The sequence below is a fragment of the Typopeltis vanoorti genome, chromosome 10 (assembly GCF_054136105.1).
Source record: "Typopeltis vanoorti isolate ZY-2024b chromosome 10, IOZ_Tvanoo_1.0, whole genome shotgun sequence".
Lineage (NCBI taxonomy): Eukaryota > Metazoa > Arthropoda > Arachnida > Uropygi > Thelyphonidae > Typopeltis > Typopeltis vanoorti.
In genome coordinates this window covers 79,613,092-79,638,228 of record NC_143558.1, presented here as the reverse complement: position 1 = coordinate 79,638,228, position 25,137 = coordinate 79,613,092, and the positions used below count along the sequence as shown (strand labels likewise).

Genomic DNA, 25,137 nt, shown 5'->3' with positions numbered 1-25,137 from the left:
CTTTGGTTGGTTGAGTTTTCTGAAGATAATCTTGTGCGGCAGTGTTTCTCTGAAGTGTTGGTGCGTGTTTTGTGAAAATTTGCTGCGGGGCGAAACATCTACAACAAGACCTAGTCGAACCAAAAGGTATTAGACGGATCATCAGTTTTAGTGTGGATATTTCCGAAATAAGATGGACGTAAACAGTTGAACCGTTGGATGGTGAAGCCTTCTACACACATACACACATACATCAAGAACAAAGTCTGCATGATATGCTGCACTGTTTCGAGAAAATAGAAAGTATAAGACGTGAACCACGAAAAAACAGCACTTCGGATAAAGAAACTTCTGCAAATAAATAGACAATGCTTTTTGTAAATTTAAAAAAAAATAATAATAAAAAAAAATATATATATATATATATATATATAATTATAACCATTGAAAGAATAATAAAGTATAAAATTATTCAACTTTGTGTATCCAATCAGATAAATATGTTCTAAGAAACTGTATTTTCAAAGAAAAATAGTATTGCATGCTCTAGTAAATAATACGCAGAAATTTTTTAACGTTAAGGCCATTTAAAAACACTGACAAACTGTTACTTGTGAATCGCATTCAAAACATTTCTTGTGAATTCATAATTTTCCGAATAACAAAATTACTGAATTTCATATTTTTAATATTACAGAATTCTGTCAAATAATAATGTAACCTAGTTGCATTTTCCGCCATACTTTTGATATTTTATCCGACGGCCGCGAGATACACATACGGCCACTGAATTAGAAACTTTTATTTAGTACCATTAGACTTCCTTTAGCCAGAATTACAGCACATACGCAGTTTGGCATAAATTCCATAAGGTATTGGATTGCATCTACGTCTAAAACATACTAGCTGTTCACCAGACAGTCCTTTAACTGGTTCAGATTTGACCAAGGAGGACTTTGCTCCCGGATCTGTTTTTGTAACATGTCTCATACATCCTTAATGGGCTCAGATCTGACCGTTGTGGTGGCCAGGGAATATTGTGGAAGTCGCTGCCATGCTCGATGAACCACGGATGAACAATTCTTGCGCGATGGGGAGTAGCATTCTCGTCCATGAAACAACCTTCAACTGCTGGATGAAAAGTCAACATTACAGGATGGACTTGATCGGTTGCAATGTTCAGATATTCCTTGGAGGTACCCGACCTTCCAGCAATATCAAGAGACCCATTCAGTACCAACAGAACATGCACACGCCACCTCCAGAACCTTCAGTTTTGTTTACAAATTAAGCTGGATTCATTTCTTCATGAGGCTCTCACTAATCTCTCTGCCTGCCGTCAACACAGAACAATGTTCTCCTGACCTGTAGACGAACTTTCCGTACTTCGTAGAACTCAATAGTATCCCTACAAGCATGCGATTGCCAGTACCCATCTTCTTCAATTCCCTGAGCATAGTTGGGTGAGACAGCCTTCATTAAATGCTTCGGTCAATTGCTGCACACAGGAAGTTCTGTTTGTCCGTACAAAGACGACGTCGTTCTCGTTTCTGACAGACTTGGGACTACCACAGTTGCGCCTCTTAGACACACAATAGAAGTTCTTTCATTGATTAAACATGCGGGATATGTCACCTTTGGAGAAGCCATTCAGTAATGCTGTTTTCAAAATCGTGGCTTCAGCCATACGGGCATCCACAGTAAGCCCTTTATCGAACTTCGAAAAATCCTTTATTTTCCCATTGTGATCAACACTATTGAATTATTGACCAGCAGTATTCTTAAATTGTTGCCTAGAACACGTGGTGACGCACGTGTTCTAGGCAACAATTACTTTGCAATATACTCTGCGTAAGTGACATTTACGTACATCTGCATAAAGGTTTCTAATTCATGGCCAGTATGCGTACAAGCATTGAACAATCGTCAAGCAGAGTAGCGGGATTGATTAATTCAACGTTATTTAACGGTTAAAGCGATATTCATCACTTTATTTGAACTAGTCATAATAATAACTGCCATATAAATGCTAAAATATTAATTTAAAAGAAATATATTTAACCGTACTTTTCCTAGTAACGAATTCTTGTTGTATTTTGTTCTGCATTTAATTGGTAATTGAACAATTTTCAACACTTAATCATTCCTGAATGTAACTGCATTCTAATTATAGATTAATGTCACTCTTGTTCAATATTTTCATTCAATCAACTCCATCTCAATTAAACTTAAAAGCATACTCTCTGTACAGCATTAATTTTAAGATGAACTGAGACTAATTAACCTTTCATCGAGCCACAACAACAATCTGATTCTTTCTTAAATTTATCGATTCATTAACTCGTTAATCAATACCATTCCACATACTTTCTACTAGAATGTAAAAATTAAACTTTAACATTTGTTTATACTTTCTACTTCCTGTTCTTTTTTTTATTGTTTCCTCTAGTAGAGCCTGCCTGACTCAACCAATTGCAGAAATCTCGTTGTTATGTATATGCCCTGAATTCATCACACTGAAACCTACTGATTCTCATGATTACCACGGTACAATTCCTCTACCCACGCAGTTGGTGTTCTCTGAATACCCTCCATTTGCTTGTCATCCATTTAAAAACTTTGGCAATTAAACTGTGAGCCAAAGTTCTAACACGGGTACTCCGAGCAGAGACTTGTATAACGGCATACAACTGCTCAAAATGAATATTTCCATTAAGCCTACCATATGATGAGCTTTACTAGTGATCTTACCAGTGTAATTCCTGAAATTAAATTTCCCATCTACCAAACACTAATCATTGTATTCATTAACGTTTTGTAAAGGCTTTCTATTCAGTTTATATCCGTCTAATAATATATTATCTTCTGATAAAATATCTTCAATGTTTCCAAGTGATTTCAAAATTCTAATCCTTGCATGTCGCCATCGATATAACCCTCACTGGCAAATGAAATCACAAACAAGAACAATACCGCAATGTTTATTTTCTCCTCCCACAATCGGATGCCGAATAGAGAGAAATGTCTTTTATATAAGCAGATGGAAAATCAGGAAGTGATTAGCTTGGTTTCAATAATTTGCGCTCCGTCGCCAGAAAAGGTGAAGATTAAAATAAAGATTGTGAAAAAAATCAATGCTAAGTGTACTTCTGAAAGGGCGATGATAAAGATGAGAGTCAGAGCAGTGTGAATTAAATTATATATCAATAGCCATTTCCTTTGTGTGACAATATTTATCAGTTCATTTTCGGAGGATCTCATTACAAGCGTGATCAAAATAGAAAAATTGATTTCCAGTTTATCTCAACTTTGAAGTTTGATAACCATGCATTCTTTCCTGGTATCTCTTTGAACTTACTTTCATTTCGATGTCGAATTTAAATCTATTATTAGCCTGAATCTGAATTTCATAATCAGATAAACAGCCACCAGTACGTAAATATATCACTGTGACTAAGAGTATTCTATTAGACATTAAATCAGTAATCATTCGGCCTGTTACTATGCCGAGAGTACATTTATGGTCTTCATTTACATGCGATCTAAACTCAGAGCAATCTGTTAAGTAAATCCTTCGTTTTTGAAAAGGGTGAACAATATTATTTCCAAGAAAAATCTACTTATTTCTTGAGATGTCTTAAGGCCAAGTAGAACATGCTGGGATTTATCTACAAGGCATTGCGCTTCTTATTTATTACTTGCCAGTTTCGTCTGACAATTGTCGCAAGAAAAGAGAAGCCCGTTAAAGGAATTCTTCTCTATACGTTTGCCACAGCTGCGGAAATAAATAACAGAACGCAGTGCTCTAAAAGACCAATAAATATTTAATATTTATTCTAACAAGGCGTCTATATAGCTACTCGTACCCATAGCTAAAACACAAAAGACAGATCGACATTGATATTGTAATTAGATCCCTCAGGGATGGTGACCAGAAGATGTGAACCCATTCTTTAGACTGCTGTAATAGGAATGTTAGTGGAAGAAACCTTTCAAAGTCGGTACACGTCATATATGGATGAAATACTCAAGAGAATGCAATTGTCTCACTAAAACCTTTCAAGGCTTTATTTTACTGATACTTAAATTTGTTATCGGTATACTGGAGAAGAAAAATCTACTCGACTTTTCATTAGAATTAATATACGGTTCATAATAGACTATTTAATACACGCCGAAGTTAATAAAAGAGCTACTATCCTAGCACGATACCTTTTTTCAAACAGTAAAGATTCCTGAACTTCTACATGATTAATTATGTATGCGTTGTTAATATCCTTCGTGTAGGTCAACACAACATTGCATAATATTTAGTTCGGGAGAGATGAATCTAATTCCTTTAGGAATACTGAGATTAAAAATTTAAAATTCCTTTTGAATACTGATAGTTTACATATTCAGTCTTTAGTGCAGTGCAGTGCAGTGACATTTAAAATTCCGATGGTCCAAAAAGAACCTCAGATGGTCTAAACTTCGACTATCAACTCGTAGCTTTCACGCTCCCTCAATAATTCAATGATAGGAAGAAGCATATTTACGCACGTCTATAAATAGAATCTTTCGGTTCGATATCGAATATAGAACAGATTTTTCTGATATTTACTTCAAAATTTTTTCTTTAAACTAATATATATGTTCCTTATTTATTAAATTCCGAATTTAAAGTTTTATAATTGCTTTAAATGGAACAATAAGAATTCCATTTATAAAAATTATCGTAGTATTTTAGTAATACTCACAAAAGAGTTCAATGTCAATTCTAAAATATTTATCGTGAGTCTTATTTTCAATTACGGTTTTCGTTAAAAATGAAAATTGTAATTTTCGTTCGCTTGTTGCCATAGCAGCTATGTCTGTGATTACCATGGCAACAGTAAGTTAGAAATCTCTGATATTACAAAAAACAGAATAATCGTACATATCTTTATTTTTCCCTCTTAACATTAATAATAAAGCTTATCATAAACTTACGTCTTCTGTTTCCATAATGTTGCAACACTGCCCCACTGATGTGATCACCTGGTTAGGATTGATACGAAGAGTGTCCTCCGAAGAAGGGGTGGAATAGGCAACGCAAAACCCTCGGCAAGCATTCGTCGTAATATCGAATTCTACGCAGTCGGGAATACCAATTCGTCGAGTATGACCTGAGAAGAAAAGGAACATTTAAAAAAAAAAAAAAAAAAGAATAAGATAATGAGTATTACCACATAATTGGCAGCATTCGTAACATGAGCATCAGTGCGATAGATTTTGGCCAGGATTGTTCGCTGAATTAGTGATGTAATCATATTGTCGTGTGAGGTTATACCCACAAACTTTTAGTTGATTAATGTCCCGATGATATTGCGAAGTGTGTATTCATTTATGAGTGAAAAATCGATTTCATCATGCTTGGAAAGAGGAATAAATTTAAGTTTTTTTGAATCCAATGATAAGATTTTCTGGCCGGAGAATGCATTTATTTCTAGTTTACAAATTTAATTATAATACTTGGCTCTTATATAATTAAATATCATCAATATTAAATAACATTTGACGGTATTTAATAATTTATTACATTTTATTATGAATTTTATTAGTATACAATAAAATTCATCGAATGTAAGAAATTATTAAGATCTCTTCTCTAATACAGTCGTGCATAAAGAGCGCCATCAGTCCCATGTATAACTGAAATAAGCTATGTGCATCGTATAATACAAATACAGATAGCCTTAAAGTATCACTTGCACAATACGACTTTTTTTAAAGAGTATTTCGGCAAAGTTTTATCTGATTGCAAATATTTAAACTCGTATGCTGATGTAACAAAAAAGTTGGTTATGACATTCTTTTTGATAAAATCTTCACGGTGAGTATCAGCAAGTAGTTCGATACTTTATTTTCTGCCCAGGGAAAAGAACTTCGTTTAAATTCTTTCCTTGTTTTCTACATTCTACTTTGTTTTCATTTATGTGATCGTTATTGGCAAATGTCTGTTCCGCTAAGGTAAATATCTAAAGAGATGATCTCGTTATTCTTCATTTGCACGTGTCTTATGTCGGGGAATCTGCATTTTGAACAAGAAAAAAAAAATAGAAGTTAGTGGTGAAGCTAGCAAATCACTTTTGACTCTTATGATCTTATATTCCGCCAACGAATTGATTGGAAAAATTAATTTCGAATTCTTTCATTAAATTAACGGAACGTTTTTGAAAGTAAAAATTATCAAAATACAGATTACGTTACCAACAGAATCGATAAAGACTGTGATAAGTGATAAATGGATCCAAATAAAACGCATTGTATTGGACATATATCAGCCCAACACACGAGTGGTTGCAACAGCACAGCAGGGACGTGCGATGGGCAAGTGTTTAAGATCACTTGAGTGATTAAAATAACTTTTCTTTTCAAAGATCTTCGATTCACTAATAATTGCACTATAAATTAGTAATTTTGTCTGACAACTTCTTAAAAACTTCCAAACTAAACGGTGTTTCTTGCTACTAACTTCATTTAAAGTTCAGCGAGCTCCCTCTAGTGGCACTTTGCTGAACTTAAGTCTCTCTCTCTCTCTCTCTCTCTCTCTCTCTCTCTCTCTCGGCTTTCATTTCACTCTTTATTCTTGGCTTGCTTGACTAATTTTAAAGTTAGGAGACACTCTCGAAGATGTTTTAAATCTTGCATAATCCAATAAGAAAACATTTTATTGCTATGTTCTTATTTCTATTTTGTAAATCAAACTTATTATGCAATCCAAACAAGAATTTCGCCTTTATCAGAACGGAACAGCTGCTCGATTCATTGAAATGTGTGGTTGTAACACCTATGAAAAGGTTAACAAAATCCGCGCATGCGCAACAAGTCCATGATAACGGACTTGATATTATCGATAAGAGATTTAGTAAATTTCTTCATGGGAGAACACGCAGCTTTCTTTATTCCATGCTGGGATCTCGTAGCCAGTGTGAAGACTATCATCGGCTTCCATTTGTGTGAATGTCCGAGTGATTGATGATGAGCGGAAAGGTGCGGCGAACAACGTAATAAATCTGGAGCAACAGCTGGGCTCTGCCATCTCTTGTGGCAATTCATAGCTTGGAAGGAAGCATCCTTCGGAGCTCGTTATGCAGCTTTATGTTCACTTTTTGTTCACTTATCAATGCAATGGAAATGCAAGCAGAAATTGGAGAACCGAGATGAAAACAAAATTAAAATACGTGATGACTAAATCATAACTCGTATTTAGCATTCAGAAAAAAGATGTTTGTGTAGATCTCATAACGATCTTCACAAACGTTTCTAGTTTCCTGTTCTAAGAATCGCGAGTTTGTTTTTCGAAAAGAAAGAATTCAAAGACTTAAAAGAAATTCAAAGAATTTTGAAAAAAGTCGAGAATTTACTTTTTTACTTTTATGGGAAGATTTATTTGTGAATTTGTCAGTTCAAGACTTTTATTTAGTTTAATGCATACAAAATACGGCCGACATTTGTTTCCGTTGATGATTTAAAATCAATTCTTCTCTCTTGCCATCCCATTGTCCCTGTAATCATGAGCCTGTTGGCGGATGTCCTTGTCAACTTCTAGTCTTTCTCCCTTCTATTTCGAAATGACTCCATTTACATGCGACAAAAACCACAGCCGAGTAGTGGCTGACACAGCTGTCAGAATGAAAACTGTTTTCTTTGGTTTGTCTATGCTAATATTAGTTTCTCTCTTGTTAAATGGCTTCTCTTACGCAGTGTAAATGATGCAACATGAGTCCTTTTCATTGGGAAAGACCTTGATTCTAATCTCGCAACTGGCGTCGTCTTTTTTATCCCCTAAAAATAAAAGGACTTTCTGCAATTAAAGTGAGTTACTCGGTCTCTGTCCGCGCGGTTATCCTAGTGGCTTTGCGCTTCGCAACCATATGCCTGGGGAAGGAGTGTCCTAGGTTCGATTCCCGTCGACGACGCGAGGCGCTTAAGGATCTTCATCAGCCACAGTCAAGTTATTCGGTCTTGGGCGTGAAAAGCAGGGTCTTTCCCTCAGTGTATCTGGTGTTTTTCATCCAGCAAGCAGGCAAACCGGCCCCGTGAACACACACACGGATACACTCATGAATATCGCCCTTAGGGAAAGCACCAGAGGAGTGGCGAACTAGCTGCATTAATTAGTCCGTAAACTCCCTCATTAGGATGGGACTCAACTCGTCTTAGGACGCATGAGAAGAATAGGAGGAGTTGGTCTCTACATAGATGGTAGACTTTTCTTCAAGATAACTTGAATTTTTTTTCGTCCGTTAAAGAAACAAACCGGACTGAGAACACACATCGAATTCGGTCGCATTGGGTCTGCGCGATAACACTGCAGGTTTACTGATTCTTTAATGAGCCACATTCTGCAAAGGACCGATTAAGCCAAGGGCAATCTGAAAATCATGCGTTAAGACCAGTAACTTCCCCCACCCTTTTAATAACTTAATCCCTATTCCCCTCTTGATTTTTTCTAAAAGTTTCTTTTATTCTACGTTCTTTCAGGAGTGACTCTGAAATCTTTCATGTGCGCCTAGAGTAGTGGAGAGTGACGGGTAAGTCGATTGAAAGGCTGTATTTATCGAAATTAGAGTAACGTGATGTGCCAACTACCCTGCATTGGAGTTAGTACGTGGGCTTAATTAAAAAAAACAAAGGAAACTTGATTTTTTTAAATTAAATCAAACTGCATCCAAAAATGTTCACCACCCCTATTAATACTATGCTATTAATGTGTCGTATACGATAGCGCACAATACTTGAAATCGAATTCACATAGCGGTTCAGCATGCGAGAAATATTCTCTCATTTCGTTAAAATCGTGCTTTCAGGCGCACGCGCTAAAAACAGTAATGATTTGAGATCACTTAATTAGAACATGGCCCGATGTTTTAATTGTAATCGATAATTAACTTTTCTGTTCATTTTTAAAACATCGTAAATGTAGTTTGTCCAGTAAATCGTATTGAATTCCTAGAACAGAATCTCGACAATCCATTTCGCATTCTTCGCTGAAGCGTAAAATGTTTTCCGTCTCCACTTTCAGCCTTTTGGAATATCTTTCAAGAATCTGAGTTGAAAAGAGGTGAGGAACAGTTTCCACTTTGAAATATATGGTGCATTTGGAATCCGTTAGTCTCCTACTATAAAGACTTTGAAAGAATTCCTCCCTCCCACATTTTTTTTTAAAGAACGCATTTGCACATTCTGTTTTCTAAACAGGTTGATAAGAATAGTGTTCAGGGCATATAGCATTTGACGAGGGAACAACTTCTAGTCACCTGTCCTGTTTGTAGGTACGAGGTTGTTCCGTACTTCATATTCCAATGTTACTATTAATAGTAACTTCCGGCGTTGTTGGCCCAGTGGTTAGTGCAGCGTTTCCCAAACTTTTCCTACGACGGAACACTTCACAAATCCTGAAATTTTCACGGAACACCTTGCTTATTTTGTAATGTATTAATTGATAATTAATTGTTAATTTAGCAGATTTTTATTAATTAATAATTGATCAATAATTAAACATAACATCGTTAAATTAATTTGTGCTGATTTTCATTGACATATCCCATTCTGATCACCAAAAATTTATAATATTATAAGTACATACGAGTGAATGCAGAATTTTTCTCGTGTGTGCTGTTAGTTTTCCCCTCCTTTTGCACATCCTGGAGATCGCTTTGTAGGCTGGAGGTGGATGACTCACTATCTGTTGCGTCACAAACACCTTCGATAAGAGATTTCTTAATACTAAAATTAAACAAAGTTCCTTGTCTCTTATTCATATTAAAATTTAAATCTGCAGGCCTATTACTTTTAAAAAATCACGGCACTACGGTTTAGAAACTTTCACCCTACAATACGAACTTGCGAAGAAAGTATTCAGTATTACTAGATTTGAGAACCGGATGCAGACTATCTTGATCTTCAATTTTAGTGGAAACATTTTCTTTATACTTCCTTGCTGATTGGTCACTGACATTTGCAACGCAGATGTTATTTCTTTTGAGAAACCCTGGGTTAGTGTATCGTCTCGCCAACTAACAGGCTGCGGTTACGAATTCCGCCATGGGCATGGATGTTTGTGATTCTTTTGTGGGAGATGAATTTCACCGTCCGGTGTGAGACTGCCGACGTGCTTAATGGAGAGCTGTAAGGCGGCTTGAAAACGTTTCATATTTGGTTGTCTAGAGCAGAGTTTCCGGAATATGGGAAAAAAGAATAAAAATTCAAAAATATACATAAAATCGATAAAAGAATAGAAAAAAAAAAAAAAATTTTTTTTAACCCGCCCACGTGCGAATATACTATAGGTTTTCAAAAAAAAAATAAAATAAAACCTTTAAGTAGTGGAATCCACATAAAGAATGCAGCTTTTCAGTTGTTTTGTTGGCCTTTTTCTGTATGAGCAGACATGCGCCGAAACACATTTAGCATGAATAATTCACTATAAAACATGAATATTATTAATGTTTTATAGTGAAGTGTATCGAAACAAAAATATCCTTTAATACATCTCTTTTTATAAATTACTCTTGTTGTCACCCTGTACAAATAAAGCGAATATTCATGAATAACAATTATGAAATGACAATAACTACGAAACGTGCGTCATCACTTAAGGCAAGTTACATAATATTACTCTGCCTTTAAGTGAGATGGAAACATATTTTTTCGTATGCACAGAACAGCTCACTCGTGGCATCAAGAATCTCGAGAATTACAAAATATAAGAGATTTAAATATTTCGATACAAAGTACATTGTCGTCTCTTACTTAGAACCGACGGACGTTTTTCTTTAAGAAAAAAATTGCTTCTAAAGTGAGCGCGTGCCTCCCTTTGATGAGAGTTTTTTTTTTTTTTTTTTTTTTTATTGTTATGGTACTTTTAATTAGTTTACATACAGTACTGAAAATTCAAATAAACAAAACTTCAGCAATTTTATCATATTGCTTATATACTAAAAACGACAATATATGTTCTTACAAACACTTCAAAAGTATTTTTAAAATATAAATTCCTTGACAATATAACATACGAGAAGTCTTCTCTTTGCAGCAATGCATTTGAAAAGTTAATATGTACATTCTTATTATAAAAAATGGATACTCAGTATTCCTGTTGAATCTGTTTATTTACACTTGTTCTGAAAGAGAAGGGGTAACACTTATATTTTAAAAAACGGGAAAGGACAAAGATATCAAAGGCTTGTGACTTTAAAAGATTGCCGTTCTAGATTAATACGTTAGAAGTGTGCAGTATACATGACACTTAACAGAAGAGACGAGATTCTGAAAATCCGAAAAGTAAGGCTGCATTATTTAAGAACAAGTCCTTATAAGAAATTGCATTACTGAATTACTTCTGAATATTTGACAAGAGTGGCCAACTGATGCCTGCGAGTCCACAGACATCACATTTTAAGAACTGGGTATTGTTGACACTAGGCAGGGATGAGTCCAACATTACGATGTCACAAAAGAATTCAAGTTTGTGTGTATACAATCTATTCTTTACTCTTTTTTTTGTAAAACTGAGTATCTCACTTTTCGGTAAACCGAAAAAAAAGAATGGATAAGTAATATTCATATACTAAGAAGAAGCAGTTGATACTTTCTGTACTTTTCAACAGATCGAACGTGCATTTGGCAACCAAAAGAAGGAAACGAAGAAACTGGCATTTGGGTACAAGAAATGATTTAATGTCTAGGATTACAACTCGAATGATATTTCAAAATGCATCATCTTCGATTTACTCTCGTTTACCTTGCGGTGTCGAGGGTTTATTAATTATCGGACCTCAAACCGTTCACAGGATAAGGTGGTCAGCCCTACGCCCCGATGTATCCTATGTCCTGTAGTGCTGAGTTCTCAAGGCCGGTTTGCCTGCTTTGCGGGATGAAAACCCCCAGGATAAACTGGGGGAAAACCCTACTGTCCACGCCCAAGACCGGCTAACTTGGCTACGGCTGAGGAAAATCCTTCAGCTCCTCGCGTCTCCGACGGGAATCGAACCATGGACACTCCCTCCCCAGGCATATGGTTGCGAAGCGCATAGCGACTCGGCTAACCGCGCGGACTATTTCGAAATTAATTTGTGAAAAGCTCCAATTTTCTAATTCCACTTGTGCTTTGTTAACGCAAGGATAGTCAACACACATTTGAAACTAATATTATGAGTTAACTAAAATCGCCTTCTAATAGCTAATTACGATCGTAGAAATACTCGGTGAAAAGTGCATTCAAATATAATTGTGAAATATACCAAAAGAATTTATTATTCTAAACCAAAAGTATTTGATAAGTTTTCTAATTCTCTGACAAGGGAATAATTTTTTAATATTGGAATTTCCATTTCAATGATCTTTACAGTAGGCGATTTGTCTTCGTTTATCCAGACATGCGTCAGATAATTATTGATATTTTCAAATTAAGGGAAAGATAAATACGGAACATTTCTAAGTAGATATACAAGAAGACGTTGATACACTAAGAAGAAGGCTGCGTAACCGTATTCTGAAGAAAACATAAAGAGAGAGAGAGAGATAATCGAAACTGATTACCCTTTTGTGGATTCTTCTCAAAAGAATTTCCACATTCATTCAGAAAAATAAATATCTGAAAATTAACGTAAAAAAAATTAGCGTTTAATTTTTTGTAGTCTCCTGCGTCTCAGAAATGCCATCTTTCATAGAAAAAAAAATCCACCAAATCTCTCTCTCTCCATGGGTAATACAACTGGCTCCTTCCGGCAAGGAGCTAGTAACATCTCCAAAGCAATACATTTTATAACGTTATCCTTAAGGCAAAATAAATTGGGTTTATTCAGTTGTTTGCGAAATAGTGACGACGTGTATTGGATCGCTGACGATCCTACAGACACTCTCGATTCGTTATATATGCTAAGCGTGTTTATTACCAATCTCAACAGAAGTAAGCAAGTTTGTTGGCAAACATTATTTCTCTAAACTAGTAATAGTTTATGTAAAACTTATGGGAACATCGATCTGTTTTTGGAATCGTTTTTTTACAATATAATAAAAAAGGGAACGTATTTGATCTTGAAATAAGGAAAGGTAATTATCGAAATGATGCTGATGGGATTTTCTCCTATTCGCGGAAAGTAATCTGCACTTCATTTGCGAAGATAATGCACATTTAAATCATTTGCTAAAACTCAGCTAAAATTCTTTGAAAATTAATCTGGAATCAACATGCATTTGGCAGCAAAACCTGACAGGTGGAGTGATGAACGTGCGATGTAATAAGTCACCTGCTCGTTGTTCATAATGAAACAGGCTCAAACAATTACCGCACGGAAATTGTTATTCACATACAATTAAGAGTGCGTAATTAGAGGAAGGAAAAAGAAGCCCACGCAGTTCCGTGTTTAGAACAAACAGGATTCTGTTCTGTTAGTGCTGCCGACTGCGTAAAGAAACCTTTTGGATTCGAGTTTCGTTTCAGGAGCGCTTTGATTTGCTAAAGAGAAATGACTGCCGTAATTCCCAGCCATGAAGGGAAAGGTAACTTTATTAAGTTCTGAGTGAGTTTAGATTGCTATTCTTTAGACGGTAAATATAAATTGCGATATTATTAAACCTTTTAAATGTATTCAAATTTATTTATTTTATCGATGGCTAACTTAGTTTTGTTTAGAAAGCTTCGCTCCTCGTAATCACCCAACATGATTAAGAACAAAATCTCGATAGCGAGAAAACTGCGAACTGAATTCCCACTGTCCGTCCGCTTCGTGATGGAAGTGTGTCTACCGGAATCTCCTATGAATGAGTGAATGTCAAAAGCATACTCAAGGATAACGTATTGTAATAAGAGTGTGTAACAATCTTAAGTGTGCATAGACTTACTACAGAAGAAGAAAATAGCAATACTGTAATCTCTTCATTGATGAAAATATCGCCAACTATTTCGACGTCTTCCTCGAGAAGTCTTTTAAAAATTGTAGTCAGTGTTAATTTTAGAGCCTCTGTGACTCAGTCGGTATAGACGAAGCCCTTGGTCGAAAGACCTGGGTTCGATTCACGTCCATGGCGTGAAGCACCTTCATCTGGTCTCTTTCGACTAAAGGTAACTTAGCTGCTCTCATACGGAGGTAGGGGTTTTTTTCACCCGGAAACTCGGGATTTTAGTCCTTCAGAACAGGCAAACCGGCCCTCTAAACACACACACTCCTACAGACAAAAAATTACCTCTTTCCCTGACGTCAGACTCTACGATGAGTCGGTTGGGATCGCGCGTAAAGTCGCATCATCTAAAAGGCAGACATCAGATAGATGGGATAAGGCATAAGAAGAAGTCAGTATTAATTTTAGTTTCATTTAGATCTCTAATATTTGATTACTATCACTTGGAGAGGGTTCTTTATTTCCGTCCTGATCGTTTTCATTATTCATTTCAACAATGTATTCGCCGAGTCTGCGTGGTTCCTTCTATAAATACGTTTCCCCAAAGAAGTTATTTTTCCATGAAACTTCACATCCTCTGTAGTATTTTGCTGCAAGTTTAAAGAAAAGTAAGTTGGAATTTTCTTGACACAACCTGATTCTTAATCCCAATGGGGGGATTTCCACTGACTTCACACAAAAACTCTCTCAGAAGTGATAATCCATTTTTGTCGCCTATTTCTTTTCTGAACGTCAGAAATACATCCCTCTGACACTCATTCCTGTTGCCTCCATCGCAGTAGGCTTTTTTGACTCCATTCTAAGAAAAATGGTTTAGAACCGGTGTTTAAAAAATATTTCAAGTAAAAGAAGACATTATTAAGAAATCTGTGTATTTTACTTCCTATTTCTCCTCGTGTTGTAAGAATGGAATGCCTCTTTGTTTACTGATTCCGATTGAAAACAAGTGAATATTATCGCATAGCAAAGATTCGACGCACTAAAATATTCTTATTTTTTCCCCAACTGTGCGCGGTCGGCATATTTATGTAATGAACTGAGACGCAAAACAAAATGACGGAAAGATGATGCGATTGCGCTCTTTGATTGAAAAAGATGGAGGTTCGATTCATAACCATGAAGAACATTTTTTTAAACGAAAGGCTTTTTCATTTAAAGTTCAGAGAGGATTTCTCATATAATTCCGCCTCAGATAACTCGATTTTTCTCATCCATCCACCAACAGAAAATTGGATTAGAAACACACAGGGACGTCAACCATGAAGGTTGAGGGGGGGGGGGGGTTAATACATACTAGTTATGAGTAGTCGAAGGAATCGCAATTTGGAATTAGGAACTAATAAAAAAAAAGTGATATTTCATTGGCGAGGATATTTTCACTCTTGATGAAGTTAGATCGTCTGTCTTATCACCTGACGATGAAGCCCAACCTAAAGAGGCATCGAAAGTGTGATGTTGCATTCGCCTTAGCTTAAAGGTTAGTATCAAACAAGTGAAAGTATTTTATTACTGGCGAAAATAAAAAAAAAATCACGATGGATTTCTAGTCATGTGAATTTATTCACACTTCATAACACGAAAGTATTTCTCAGAAATGAAACTACAAAACAAAACTATCTGTACGCAGCGAATCTATCGGTAGAATGAATTATAATTATTACAAAAGAGACAATCATAACGAAAACATACAAAAGGGGAAAATGCTTCTCTAATGGTTTACTCCTTAAGAAAATAAAGAATAAATACAAGGAAGATGAGATATTTATTTTAATCTGCGACAAAAATCCGATCCTTACACTGGACCAGCATACTTCTCATATACTGTGTTTATGTGCACTTACAAAACTGGTTTGAGACTGTGAAACGTATTAGAGGAAATTGCTACACACACACACACTGAAATGATTGTCATTAATTGTAGGAATCAACGTAAAATTCATCGGATCAGTTCCTTAGAATTCTATTGGTTGGCAGGATTAATAATTAAACTTCAAGTTAAATATTACTTTTCGCTCCCCCCTCTTATAACGTTTGTATGTACATCGTTCTCCTTTCTCCTCGATTTAATTGTTATCCAGCTCATATTGAGTACGCGCTTCTGTGCACGACGTAGCTAAGTTTACTTAGCTTATTATCGTGCAGTCTTTAAACACGGTATTAGCTTATAAAGGCTCCTCTAAGGGTGAAAAGGGGAATAAACAGTTCGCAATGAATTCAATCAGACGATGTATGTTCGCACGTAGGCTGTTAATTCCCTCTAATTATGAATCTGGACAATATTTCGTTTTGCATAAGGGTTTTGCGACTGAAATACGAAGCATAAAATAAGTAATGTGAAGGAAACGACGTTATCGCTTTTCACGAGTTTTGCTTTTCTTTCTTTTTTTTTTTTTTTCAATTATCAGGATGTGGAAGAGGGAATCTACCCCTTATTCGCTTCGCTTTGGTCCTCTGATAGACTCGTGCTTTGGTTTGTCAAAACAAATTGATGTACGCAGATGTCTAAAAGGGCTAAAAAATGAAAATGAATTAATACCTATGTAAAGTGAGGTTTTGAGAGTATTTTCTGCATGTATCTTATTTAAACCTCTAAAGAAAAGATAAAAAAACTTAACGGAAAGCAAAATTCAAACATCTTTAACAATTCGGAGAAAATGTGGATCAAGTTCGGTATTCAATGATGTTGCCATCACTTTCAGGAACGAACTTATGCCACCTTTTGTCTACTCGGTGAGACGTGTGTGCGCGCGGTGCATATTCAGGGACGCTTCATACGGGTTCTTTTGAGTAAACAGAAACTTCCTATAAACATGGTTGGTTGGTGTGGTGGTAGTTTTTCAGGGACTGTTCATCTTCCCCTGGATTAGTTTCTCGACACACTAACTCGATTTCAGATCGACTCTAAGTTTTCTCTCTATCTTTCAGCCAACGCCCATTGAGATCACTTATTGTATGTCCACTCGAGAGAGTAAATGATCACAGATATCCGGTAGGAAAAAACCCTTTCGCATGAGACCGGCTTCCGTTGAAAAAGCTACTTCGTGTCGAGATGAAGTTCAGGTTACCGACAGTATCGAAAACCTCGATTTTTTTCTAAAGAGTAATTATCGCGTGATCCTTACGACTGCGCTACGGAGGCCATTTTGATAAATTTGGATCTCACTGAACAGTGATTGAGCTATTGCCGTTAGATTTAAAAAAAAATGAAAAGAAACAAAAATGAAAATCCATAGGAAGTTGTGTAACCGTGTAGTACTATATCCATGTTTACATGTGAATTTTTTAACGTGAAAGGCCTAACTCTGTACACGCTTTGGAAGTCATAAACTGCGAATCTAAACATTTAAAAACCTACACTTTTTTAAAATCTAAACAGCCATAGCTCCGAAGAAGTAAAATTTCGCATTCTACTGAAACAATTCGTTATTGTTTCAGCCATTGGTATGATTATTTTTCGTTTATAAGAAATTTCTGCTGATTTGTCAGTTTTTGTCGTCAGCGATTCAAAGTAAATTACGTCATCAAGAAGAAAATGAGAGGAAAGTTCTAGTACTAAAAAAGGTGCATTTTTATAATCTCAGAAGCGGAGATAATGCTACCTGGTGATCAATATTCTGCTTTTTTTAGTAGACAATGTACGCAATTTTAGAAATAAAATGGCCCAATGAAACTCAACAACAACAAAGTTCTCGCTATTCCTAACGAGCGCTTCCGAATGAATTTGGCCAAACAACCGTAGATTCAAATCTTGTCTAGGATGAGAAGTATTTATAATACCGTTCAGAGAAAAACGAGATGACGTGTCTCGTAGAAAATGGCAATATGTTATCGATCTAAAATCTCGAAATTTTTGCTGTTTTCAAGCATCCCAATCAACTTCACGATTTACATTCACAAATATGTCCTCACCTCACATCCTTTATTGTCTTAAAGTAATAGAATAATCCTAGCTTCGTCTAAAAACATGGATGCTTATGTGATATCATGTAAAGACATCTTAAAAACGGGTGTCAAGTTCATATAAGCCCCCTGGGCTCTCGATTAAAAAAAAAATGCATACACCATCAAAGCACGAAGTGGAAACTAATAGATTGTATCCAGCATTCCCGATCTCCTTGGATATCTCAAAAAGAAACAATTTTATATCTAATAAGAAGACAGATGATTTGTCTTTCCTTTATAGAATATCCAAAACAGATGTTTCTTCTTGTCAGGCTTATAACAAGACTGCATTTCTCGAATGAGAGAAAGAGAATTAGTAGCACCCAATAATAAATTAGTCTATTTTGCATTTAAAAACCTACACATGTTTAAAAATCAGGATGCACCTCCAGTAATTAGTATTACTGGCGGTGCTCCTGAAAGCCGATATTTTGAAATCCTTTAATAATTTCATTAAAAAAGCAGAAAGATTATTGTAGACTTTATAACAAGAGTGATCTTTTAATTAATATCTTTTTGTGAACTACCATTTGTTATCAGAATATTTGAACTTGAATCCATTTATGACATACGAAGTGTGCGCATATTTTGTTTTACTAATTTGGTCATTAAAATGGTCCAGTTTGAAATATCTTTTCGCACCTTCAGTAATTTAAATAACAAATGTCATTACACTCCGGAGAAGAATTATCTCTGGTTTCGAATCATTTTACCAATAAAAGGAATCTTAACTATGCAAAAATCTTTTGCCAAACCTAAGATTTGTTTATTAACTAAATTACGGCAAATCCACCTTACCCATGTGAACAGTTAGACTTAACAAGCAGCAATAATTGTTCTCGTACAATACAGTTTAAAACTGTTCAGTTAATACTTTCGCTTTTCCTAGAAAAGTGCATACGAATCCACTACAGATTTACAAACCTTTGGTTGGTGTGATTCGCGTTAAAAATAAATAAATTCCATCTAGACAGCGAACAATTCTTAATATCATCTTGAATCTAGTATCCCAAATCACAAGCATTATTAAATTTCATCTAGCCAAAGCACCGTTATTCACAATTATATCAAATATTTCGACACGTTTTGCTCATTTAAATTCCTAAAAAGCACCCCCATGATGAAACAAAATGAACTTGACAAATTTTGTAAAAATTTTCTAAGTGGAAAATTCATTTTTTTTTTCCATCCAGAGTCCTGGTAAAACTCCAATAAGTTTGAGTGAACATACCAAACCTAATAAATTCTAACGCATATGAGATAAAAGAATATATTTTAGGTATTTTGTGGAAATAAAATTACTTTGGTTGGGTAACTTAGGTTTCATTTATAGTCAGCGGGATGTGGTGAACTGAATTAGTTTTTCCCCTGAACTGACCTCTGAACCCAAAGATGTTTTATGTTATTATCATCATTTCCTTAGGTCACTAAGAGGATTATTTTCAAGTAGGTTCTTTATTTGTGCTGAATAACTGTCTTAAAATACAATACTACTCGCTTCTCATTTTAATGACATTAAGCAAATGCCGCTTAAAGCTAAAAAACTTTTTACATTCAGTTTATCCTTTGTCCATTGTTTACAAAAATGAAAGTTCTTGTAAAATTCCAACTGAAAATGAAGCATGCAGAAAGAAAAATGGAACTGTCGAGAAAACTCTGCTTCTACAGTCAAATGGCGGAAATCCTGTGTTCGTAAATTTTGATGGCGACAGATCAACATTGCATTTCATCATACAAACATAAATAATATTTTATAATACTTCATTATGTCACAAATAAATTATAATGTAAAATTTTAGCAGTAATACTACATTTTCTTTCTTTCTTAATAGCTTCTAATTAATACCATTATAATTGTCATAATAGGATAATTCATATATTATTATTAGTAATAAAATCACAATAATTTACTTTATAGTAAGCAGTTACAAGGAAATATGAGTGCATGTTAAAGTTTACTTTTTTTTTATTAACTAAATATGATAAGTTTGAAAAATATGATCATACTGAGTATGTACGATATTATTATTATGTAAAACCTCCAGGGAGTCAAAGGACTTATCGAGGGAGGGCACCTACTCTAAATCTCTGTTTCCACCCAATTCTCAAACTACGATCATCTACACCAACGCCATCTACTGCCCACCACCACTACTAATATTTTCACAGACAATCACAAACATCCATCCCCATGGTGGGATTCGAGCCCGTATTGTTTTGTCTGGAGAGCGGATACGCTAACCACTTGGCCAACCAGGCCTTAATTGTATACAATATATACAATTAACAACAATTAACACGTATTTTCTATATATATAAACTTTCGAGTGTTAATTTCTTAGAAAGAAACATAATTCTTATCAATTGCATCCAATGACGCGATCTTTTCTCTAGGGGACTCTTTGCATCGAAACAATGAGAAGAAATTGGAAAAAGACACTACAATAACTGAAGAAATATCAAAATGATAATTTCTGTTTTTCGTTCTTTCCCCTTCCTTTCAAAGCGTTGATATCATTTGTGCAGTGACGACCGTGTTTCCATATACTGACACGAGCCACTTTAAAGTTTCCAAGCGCGGCAGACGTAGATTAAAGATGAAGGATGCATCGTCACTAATCTGTTTACGTGCGACACGGAGTTAATGACACAAGAGAATGGATGTTAGAAATGCACTGAAAGATCTCATTAGAGGCTGTTGAAGGGATAAGTGAAAGTCACGTTAGCGTAACCCATTCAGACAGATTCCTTCAAGGTGGAGCAAGATTTGTCGAGACTACCAGAAATAAGCTTAACAATCTCGACAAATCGATAAAGTGCAGTGTCTGTCTGAGATCAGAACATCTTTCATCCATAGGAATCCATAAGAATAATAGCTGAAATATCCAAATCCGATTGTTTGAAACTGTCATAGGAGATATCCCTACTAAAACCAGTATTTAAGTACGTCACAGGCGTAGTGATGTAATAAAATAAGCGACAATTAACTATACAAAAGTTGCCTAAGAGAGAAAGTGTTTAATTCTCAGAATTTCCAGTTCTCAAAAAATTTAATTATCAGAAATCCAACCAGTCTCCACAAATAGACTAATTTAATTCTCAAAACTCATTTCGCTAATTACTCCTTGATATGCAGCTTCTCCGCAGAACAATGAAGTCATGCAGTGAATCGTTACAGTAGAACTAAAATGCAAAATCATTAATACGAAGATATACGATATTCAGATAATATTACACACTGTTACTAATAACTTTGTGCCAGATATTTAGGATCATATTTCTTAACGGGAATCAATGTTTTTACTTTTATTTCTGCTCCTGATGTGAAATGAGATAAAATTTCCTTCAATGGCTGAGATTAAATCCACATAGGGGAATCGAAATGCACAAGTAACATAATCTTACCTTACGTCATCCTCGGATTATGAGACAGACGACGTCATATAATGAATTCTGTTAATTAGATGGCTACTATAATAAAACTCATCCAAGCTGCTCACTAGAAAATCTGTTGCAACGGCGTACAGCTTTCTTCTATCCGTGAAATGTCGGGTTGCCAATGGAATACGACATGGGGATCAACACACACCTGGTAATTTCCCGACTAGAAACTCGCAGCATCCAGTCGCGAGAATAGATATAGAATGGACACCCTGTAATAAAGATATCTGCTGAATTGCCTGATGTACTGTAAGAGTGATGGTTACCAGGACAACCACTGCTGACAGTGGAATGAGAAAACTATAAGTGCTGTGTTCTGCTTGTACGGTATCATTTTACGATTTCGAAATAGAAAGGCGTCACTCGAACTGTACGGACATCAACTATTTATTCGAGTGCAGAAAAATAAATAAATTTTATGGTGAGGATGCTCAAAGGTAGCCGATTTGCTGCGTGATTGGCGCTGTGTTTTTTACTGAACAGCTAACTCGTGACCAAAATAAATAAAATAAAATGTGTTTAAAACCCTTTTGTGTTTAAATATTGACTGACTGTATATCTATATAAATATATCTGCGTAACTAACCATGCCCTTATACTGTCTTTGTGACGAGCACTTTAATATACAGCAAGGTATTGCTTTACTTCATTACACCGGTCTGCTTGGCAAGTAGCTACTTTATTCGTTCTCAAACCTGCAGACTAAGTTTAGAATCCAAATGTGACATTGGTTTTGCGCTAGACAATTTCTATTCTCCAGGTATGATCATCACTTTCATTATTACTGACTTGAAAAGTAGCCACTCACAGTGCTGACATGCTATGGTTTTCATTTATTTAATCTTGGAAGTGCCAAAATGAAACTCTCAACAAAAGTGTAGATGCTTAGCGTGCGCTGTTCTTAATGATAATCAAAAAGATCTGAGTATTTCAGTAATGCTATTAAGATTTCCTTCTGTGATATGTAAAAGTTAATTATCAAAGAACTTACACAAGTATAGACCACTCTCGTTGCAGGTAAAGTGCAGAGATGTTGTTCAGTCTCATTTGCAGTTGGTGTTAAGATCTTAATCATGTTTCTGCTGATAATTGTATTCATTGTAAAGTTCTATGGATTCTAAAATCTCAGAAATAAAGTTAGATAGATGACACGAGCTTTATTCTAAAAGATCGTATTTTGGATCCAACAGGCAAAAATGAGATTAGAATCCCTTCTTAAATGATTGGAAGTATATTAATACTATGGTAACAGGTTTTCTCCTCCTTCAAACTCTGGTCCGATTCTACCCTATTTATAACAAAAACCAGCCGTAGAACCTACCCAAGTAACACACACACACACACACAATACATTAGTTTTATGGCCCTAATGCTACGAAATACATACTGCAATTTTTCTGTTTAAAATAGCGGGTATTTAGAAGTTTCATTTGTCCCCATAATACATGTAGTATACAGACTGAGTTTTATTTTTACATATTAGAACGGCAAGGGTAGTTGTCATTCAGGGTTTAATAATTATTACATCTCTGAAGTGATTTTACACACACAGTGTTCAGTTGCTGTTACATTTGGCCATCGTAATGAATTGGCCACTTTCCACCATATCGTTTTGAAGTATTGACTTTAATAAATCTCCGATCACTTCAAAGATCTATAGAGAATTGAAAGAAAGAGGGAAATAATCATTTCATTTCTTCTTTTCTGATAAATTATCACTTGAAGTTTGGTTGTTTAAATGTTTTTTTCTTAAATTAGTAACGCGTCCTGTCCATTGCTGCATGTAAAAATGTCATCCATGTATCACTTTCACAAATGCTGTTTTCACCACACGTAGGTTTGAGCTTCTTATTCAAATATTTCCAAAATATATGAGCATGAGCCAGTGACAGCGTATAAATTCTCTACCAGCTTAAAAGTGAACGTGATACTTTTCTCTATACGTCCCCAAACGTATATCAAGAACATAAGGCAGGATGAGAATTTAGCCAATAGTGAGTTGCGCTTTTTTTCACTTGTGGCGTTACTGTTGCATGAGGCTTTGGTACAAAATTACAGTTTTAAAAAGTAATAGATGTAGAGCGATTATTTCTTCCTGGAAATTCTATTATGGTGTTGCATTTTCAGATATATTTCACATAAGCGTATACTGTATCGGTCTACATGGGCCAGCGATAATTTAGTTTCTTTCGCATAAGAATCTCGTTAAGCGGTTAAAATCTAAACAACGGAAGAGAGGGGTGGAAAGGAAGAAAGAAACACTGTGTATAGTGAAGATGTTAACTGGAATATAATTCTTAAATGTAAGCCTCAACTGTTTTTGAAAGTAATTTTTCCCTTCATTTAATTTTCCATCCTTAAAAAGCGAAGAAGGGAATTAAAAATAACAGACGAGTTTTTAATATAAATAAGTAAAATAATTAAATATCATCAAATACTAGAGAAAAAATAAAACGTATGTGTCTTTTTAAAAAGTTCACTTTCTAATCTCGCGAAGAATCAAGAAAGCACGTGACCGTGACTGTTCGCGAGTGAGAGGTATTCAGTATCGTAGAGAGGCATCAGGATTTGGCATCCCGCAAAACCAGAAAATTCATTAGGACATACGAAATTAAGAGACGTAATAAACTGGTCCCAGAGCTTTAATTGCTTCGGCTACAATTTCAACTTAAAGCAACCCGGATTTTGTTTAATTTTTCCTGTTACTTATTAATAACATAGAGAAGACTAAAGGTCAGTAACTGCTTATTCAAAATTACGTCGTGTTTTTTTTGAGTTTGTAGGTTTTTGAGTGTTTCAGAAACTCTAGCCTGCAGACATTCCATTAAATGTTGTAAAGATTATACATTTTCTTGTTTCTCTGGAATTGATATGTTAAAAAAAGCAACCTTTCCATGATGTAAGCGCCTCTTGTAAATTTCAGCTTATCCATGTTTAAAAAAAAAACTCAAATATATTACGCTGTGTGTTTATTCCCACAAACATTTTTTCTTGGATACGTGCGTGTTTTGTTCCATTTCCTGAATAGTTCCTTTTTCTCTGAGCCAGAAAAGAGCAATCACTTCTTTCCCCAAAACATCTGCTTGAAGGAAACGATGCTAGTCTTCGTTGTTGTGCAGTGCCGATACGAAATTACGAGCAAGCAATTCGGAAAGAATTGATGGAATGAAGAAACGCTGGCATCATCCATTTGGGGTTGTGTAATGTCGAGCATCGTTTGCAGCCACGTGATACACACTGTGTATGTCCCTGTAACTCGTAAAAATCGGACTTTATCCAGGAGAATGTTGGTTCTAATGACTCTCTTCGAAATGGAGGAGCTCATCCACAAGTGTACTTAGAGCAAGAGTAAAGCCCCACCCATTGAACCTCCACTGGAATAGACAAGATAACAACAAAGAAAAACTGAAGAAGTGTTCTCAACTGAAGTGAATGTCATTAAAAGTAATCCTACGTTCGCTGTTGGTTGAATATGAACGTTACAAATCACACAATAAGGGAACAAATATCACCATAGTCTTTAACAAATCATGATCAGAACGTTCGGAAAGGAATCAAATATAATAACATATCAGATTTATATTTTTCCCATTATTCTTGAATATTTTCTTTGCGTTAACGGCTAAGATCACTCTCGAGCAAAAAAAAAAAAAAAATAGAATACCAATTACTATAATTAGCACATTAATTATTACACCAATTACAAGAATAGTTCAAATGCATAATGAAGTGAATCTATTATTTTTTAAAAAATCACATCAGTAACCTGCAATTTAAATTCATCTGCACAAGATCGAGCAACGCAAGCGTGTGCCTCAATTCACAAAAGGCTATTATTTCATTCAA

At 35.3% G+C, this 25,137-nt stretch overlaps 1 protein-coding gene across 1 annotated transcript in view; it reads right to left on the bottom strand.

Moving 5' to 3' along the window:
• The window catches only part of LOC150102534 (thyrostimulin alpha-2 subunit-like), a 38,657-nt gene that overhangs the window by 5,368 nt on the left and 8,152 nt on the right, over positions 1–25,137 (bottom strand). The window contains exon 3 of the mRNA XM_090399307.1: positions 4,951–5,126. Coding sequence (XP_090255433.1) covers positions 4,951–5,126 — 176 coding nt within the window. The remainder of the gene's footprint in view (positions 1–4,950; positions 5,127–25,137) is intronic.